Genomic DNA, 5488 nt, shown 5'->3' with positions numbered 1-5488 from the left:
ATGACGGACGCATTAAGGATGCGATTGAGATATTCGAGCGTGTGGTGGCAGTTATGAAGGAGACGTTAGATGAGAAGGACCATTCTCGACTAACGTCAGAGCGTAAACTTGCAAGGGCATACCTCGATGACGGACGCATTAAGGATGCGATTGAGATATTCGAGCGTGTGGTGGCAGTTATGAAGGAGACGTTAGATGAGAAGGACCATTCTCGACTAACGTCAGAGCGTAAACTTGCAAGGGCATACCTCGATGACGGACGCATTAAGGATGCGATTGAGATATTCGAGCATGTGGTGGCAGTTAAGAAGGAGATATTGGATGACAAGGACCATTCTCGACTAGTACTAGAGCATGAACTTGCAAGGGCATACCTCAGTGACCGACGCATTAAGGATGCGATTGAGATATTAGAGCGTGTGGTGGCAGTTATGAAGGAGACGTTAGATGAGAAGGACCATGATCGGCTAGCATCAGAGAACGCACTTGCAAGCGCTTACCTCGATGACGGACGCATTAAGGATGCGATTGAGATATTCGAGCGTGTGGTGGCAGTTAAGAAGGAGACGTTAGATGAGGAGGACTATGATCGTCTAGCATCAGAGCACGGACTTGCGTGCGCATATCTCGATGACGGACGCATTAAGGATGCGATTGAGATATTCGAGCGTGTGGTGGCAGTTATGAAGGAGACGTTAGATGAGAAGGACCATTCTCGACTAACGTCAGAGCGTAAACTTGCAAGGGCATACCTCGATGACGGACGCACTAAGGATGCGATTGAGATACTTGGGCGCATTGTGACTCTGGAGGGTGAGATACTTTCTCATGATGACCCAAGAAGACTGTTATCCCATGGCTTACTTACAGAAGCATATGGGAGAATGCAGTTGTTAGACGAGACTACATACAAAGCATAGTCTAAACGTTCCGACATTCCACACATTATCTCTGACGTGTTATGAGCTATGCTACCTACTCATGATAAAAACAGGAGTGGCGAACTCGCCTCTGTGGTTAGCATGACCGGAAGAGATGCGGCTACGCCACAACAAAACAAGCTTTTTTACGAGGCGTTTACAAATTCTCTTGCGCAATAAACCATGTTACAGCTATGTCCTGCTAAGCTAGACAATGCCGACGCCCAGAAATCGTCATGACTACTGGATGAGATGGTTCGAGCCATCTATCCAAGTGCTGAACGGCATCACCATCACGATAGCTCACACTGAAGACTAACAAGGACCTCTCAAAGCATTGTATCATCTTCTACCCGCCTCAAGGTAACTCGAGACAATGTAGTTCATTAATTTGCACATCCCTGTAAACATACAGGCACACATATTTTTAGATCAACCCATTCTACCTGTATCAAGACAAACAAGATCGAAATTAAGAAAGCAAGCAAAAACAAAAGTGAATATTCAAAGGGGAGAATGTGATAGAGAACTATTAAACATATAGCTAATTGATAGTGATATTCGGAGATGACTCACGTGACGCTGGTTACTTTCGCAGCTTTACGCCATGTACTCTCTCCACGTGGTTCTTGAATGCGCCCAAACTGGTTAGGAAGTCACCCAAATGCTCGTGAGTCGATTGTTGGCTTGTTGGTCAGTCTGGTTCTGAAACGCGGCTTATGAAGTAGGTCGACAGCAACTGCAGGAGAAACTGTCTGCGAAGGCAAACTCAAAAACATAAGATAGCGCCTAACAGGCTATTCATTAATGTTATCTACTCGATCTTGTATCTAAAGCAAGACGACCAGACCTATCCATCTCCTCATCCCACGTAACTTTGTCCTACTCATTGACGATGAGCTCCTCAGCTTCTTTCAATGCCCGACTTCCCCGGAGGTCCTCAAGAGTGCCCCAAGTTGCCTCCAACAAATCTTGAACTGAATGCGTCCGTCGACACCTTCCCGGATCGCTCCTAAGCGTGAGTACTCAAAAACCTGTCTTCTGTTAACCGAGGCGCGCTTCTTCTGAATACGATATTCGCCAGAGCCAGTGGTTCTTGGTGTATTCTTCTTTCTCTTCTGATTACTCCGTTGGATCCTCCCAGTAGTCTCTTCATCGTCCGCCACACGTTTTGTAGCACCTTCCAAGTCGGTCTCTGGACTAACAGTTCTCGATGTCATATCTCGTGAATCCAAGTCGGAGCCTCCGAGACCACTGTCAAAGACGGACTGAAGATGTTCTCGAGAGTTTTGCGGGTCAATGCCGGGGACAGAATCATAGTGCCTTGCATTGATAGGTGATGACCCGGCTGGAGATGCGAAGGACCCCTTTGCGGAGACAAAGGATCGTAGCAATGAACGGCGGCGAGTGGGGGACGGCCAGGAATAATTCTTCTCCAAAGTAATTCGATCCATTCTCACCATGGTGAAGTTGGCGTTCGTCTTAAGACGATGAATGCGGAGAAGATCAATGGGGGGAGTCCGGTAGGGACGTTCAAACTCCCTTTATGGACGGAAGGGTAACAGCGCTCTGTCGACAAGAGTAGAGGGGAGGCCAGTTGAGCAAAGGTAGGCCGGGAATGATAAGTTATAGGTAAGATTGAACAAAGTTTTGAGTTCTTGCTAAGCTTCAAGGGCGGGCACGGTCCCTTTTATACTCATCACCCATCTCTTGTCATGCGTTTGGTCTCCTTAAAAACGGCCAGGCTGACTACTCCCTTCCATCAACCCAGAACTCTTCATCCGCGTGAGGATCCGGTGATGAGATTTCCCAATCCGAGTCACCACTAGCATGTGCGTAAGGGTGTGATGAGGCCGTTTTCGCCCGTTTATACGGGAGGGGAGCCGATGGTATAGTGTTACCTGCCTTTCTCTTGCGATCCACTTGTCGTCTTCTCGCAAGCTCTTTTCTGTGTTGCGCCTCGGCAGGGTTTATGTCTATTGAAGCGATTTCAGCATCTGAACATGAGGTCTTGTAGACCTCTATGGCTCCGAGAACTCTGCCACCTCCGTGAACGTCTGCTACGTGGGTGATCCAGCCTCCCATGCCCTCGATTTCGACCTTCCTGCCCTCTTGTAGGCATGCTGGACATGAGATTGGCTCGTCAAACAGCTCACTATGAGTGTTCAGGTGGCGAGAGAACCCTCTCTGTTTGTATTGTTGGTCGCATAAGAGGCAGAGAACATCCGGTAAAGACTCTAGGTTGGGGGTGTGAGCCGCGCCATGGACTCTTCGAACATGGCTACTCCAGGCACAAGGATTCGCCTCAATCACCACATCTCCAAGGTTCATCCGCTTGCACTCGGGGCACAAGAACCGGGCCTTAAAGACATGCATGTGTAGATGGCGAACATGTCTTGTGAGCGCTGACGTGTTAAAGAAGGTTCCACAGCCAAAGAGACATCGCGCGGGTTCCTTCGATTTCTTTCCCAAAGAATAAATATCCCCAATCTCACTCTGACCGCTTGCTCCGCTTATATAAGCGACAAGACGGTCGGCTAGGCCGGAGGTGATGTTTGTTTGGAATAAAAGACCAGCCAGCTTGGCAGCGTAGGCACTGCTATTCCCGAACCTCTTTCTCTTTAAATTTTGCACCTCTTGTTTGAGATGTGTTGTCGATTGGTTCATTGCTCGCAACTTGTCTGCTTCCTCAAAGTACTTGCGGCGCTTTTGCTGAACTTGTAGCTTCTCTAGGCAGTCTAGAATATATCTAATTCGCGATGAGACTTTCTTTGCTTCTTGACTAGATGACCCTTCTTGGGCAGTGATGTGTCTCAGCTCCTTGCGAAGCTCTGTTATGTCTTTTCTCGATTCAAATTGGTCAAGTTCTTTTTTTGACAGACGTGTAGGCGCGTTCGGGTCCCGATTATGGAAGCTATTGGAGATGGCTTCCCAAAGCGCTGCGTCATGTCTTGCCTTGTCGCCAAATGCGATATTCGCCAGGTTCGCACGTATTCTAACTTGCTGATAACTTCGCTCGAAGACCTCTGTGGAATGCGATACTATAAAGTTTCTAAGTGCCGGTTGAAGACATCCTGTGGATAAATGATTAGAGGCAAGAAGGCGTTCTGATGTAAAGGCAACTTACCATCTAATCTACCCACCGCGCCAACACGAACTGAGTAGGGACGGAGGCCAGATCGGGATCCCAATACCATTCGCACTTCGTTCCAAAGATCAAGAAATCTGCGATAATTCATTGGCATAATATGCTTATCATCACCCATAAACTCCTCTTTCCAGCGCAACTCTACGAAGTCGACGCCCTCCTCGAGTGTTCCAGGGTTAAGTACTTCGTCACAGGTCGTAAAGCCAGCCTCAAAGGCGTTATCCCTTATTGCTCGGACTGTAAACATAGTGGTTAAGCATAGGCTTAACGTTGGAACCACGGAGAGTGCGTAGCTCAAGCTATGTAGCACGAATGCCGCACGTTAGCTTATCTTTTCCCTTTCCTTAACAAGTAATGGATCAAATTATAGGGGATATATACCTTGAACGCTGTTCTCGCTCGATTCTGAGCCGTCGGAGCTTGTTATGATCAACCTTAGACCAGCATATGGTCCGCGTAATGGACGGGTTAACCGGATCTCTGACCCACGCGAGCGTTACGTGATTATACTTTTTCAGTTCTAACGCGCCTGGCCGCCAACCTCCTAGGCCCATCTCGACAACGTACATGGTGAAAGAGAGTCTATCGTCAGGTGAACATCTAATGTCATCCGCTTTCTTCCATACAGTGGAAAGAATAGTTAAAATATCGTCTGTGGTCGCGCCGTCTTTTTGAAAAGTCTGCCCCAAGTTTAATCCCACTTCTGTGCCAAACTCGGGAATCCACTATAGTTAGTTAATAATTAGAGAAGCCCATCATTAATAATAAGAAAAGGGGCTAAGAACTCACACGAGCTATCTCATAAGTAGGGCTGCAGGTCGACGAAGTCCTCCTAGAAGCATACTTCAACGACCAGATTCCGGCATTCTCTCGATCTTTGAGCCTTTTTGGTTTCATGATCCGATCGTCCGCATGATTAACCAGCAAACACCATACATCTTCTATTGTTGACGCGCAATTAATAGTGTGTACTTCCTCGTATTCCTCGGGGTCAAGGCAAGGACGCCATGTAACAGACTGCTCCCAGTACTGTCTGAGAAATCCTTGGAAGAAGGCTTGAACTTCTGGTTTGCCTAGGCAAAGGTCAAACCATATATTAACCGGATCGACCTCAGCACAGGCAGCGAATCTACAAGAAATAAAATTAGCAACAGCTCTTTTCCCTAGGAACAGAGAGAAGAGGGGGATGCCTCACTCTTCCCAGTTCTGCCAGATCCTCTCGCGACGCTGCCTCGTTTTTGGGTCAAGGCGGCAAACCTCACTGAGCGGCTTCTCCTGATACTTCTGCACCGCAGCCTTAGCGGCATCTTTGTTAAATTGACGCACACTTGGACGGGCAAAACGAAGCGAAGATTTCGTATCTCGGGGCATGATGGTAAAGTGAGCGAAGGCAGCTTTAGTGGCAGCACAGGTGAGTGAG

The 5488-nt window shown here is 47.9% G+C and overlaps 3 protein-coding genes across 3 annotated transcripts; 1 reads left to right on the top strand and 2 right to left on the bottom strand.

The window, feature by feature from the left end:
- Positions 1-53: 53 nt before the first annotated feature.
- On the top strand, positions 54-920 carry MAA_08027 (phosphorylase superfamily protein; the record flags this gene model as incomplete). Its single annotated transcript, XM_007826025.2, has 1 exon — positions 54-920. The coding sequence occupies one exon, from the start codon at positions 54-56 to the stop codon at positions 918-920; it is 867 nt and encodes a 288-aa protein (XP_007824216.2).
- A 914-nt stretch (positions 921-1834) lies between these two features.
- MAA_11164 (tetracycline:hydrogen antiporter-like protein) lies at positions 1835-2383 on the bottom strand (the record flags this gene model as incomplete). Its single annotated transcript, XM_011413130.1, has 1 exon — positions 1835-2383. The coding sequence occupies one exon, from the start codon at positions 2381-2383 to the stop codon at positions 1835-1837; it is 549 nt and encodes a 182-aa protein (XP_011411432.1).
- A 286-nt stretch (positions 2384-2669) lies between these two features.
- On the bottom strand, positions 2670-5439 carry MAA_08028 (uncharacterized protein; the record flags this gene model as incomplete). The annotated part of the gene is made up of 5 exons (XM_007826026.2): positions 2670-3994; positions 4048-4367; positions 4450-4793; positions 4858-5197; positions 5264-5439. The coding sequence occupies 5 exons, from the start codon at positions 5437-5439 to the stop codon at positions 2670-2672; spliced, it is 2505 nt and encodes an 834-aa protein (XP_007824217.2).
- Between the last annotated feature and the right edge of the window lie 49 nt (positions 5440-5488).

This window comes from Metarhizium robertsii, assembly GCF_000187425.2.
Source record: "Metarhizium robertsii ARSEF 23 chromosome Unknown MAA_Scf_4, whole genome shotgun sequence".
NCBI classification, from domain to species: Eukaryota; Fungi; Ascomycota; class Sordariomycetes; order Hypocreales; family Clavicipitaceae; genus Metarhizium; species Metarhizium robertsii.
This window is presented reverse-complemented; position numbering and strand designations above follow the sequence as displayed.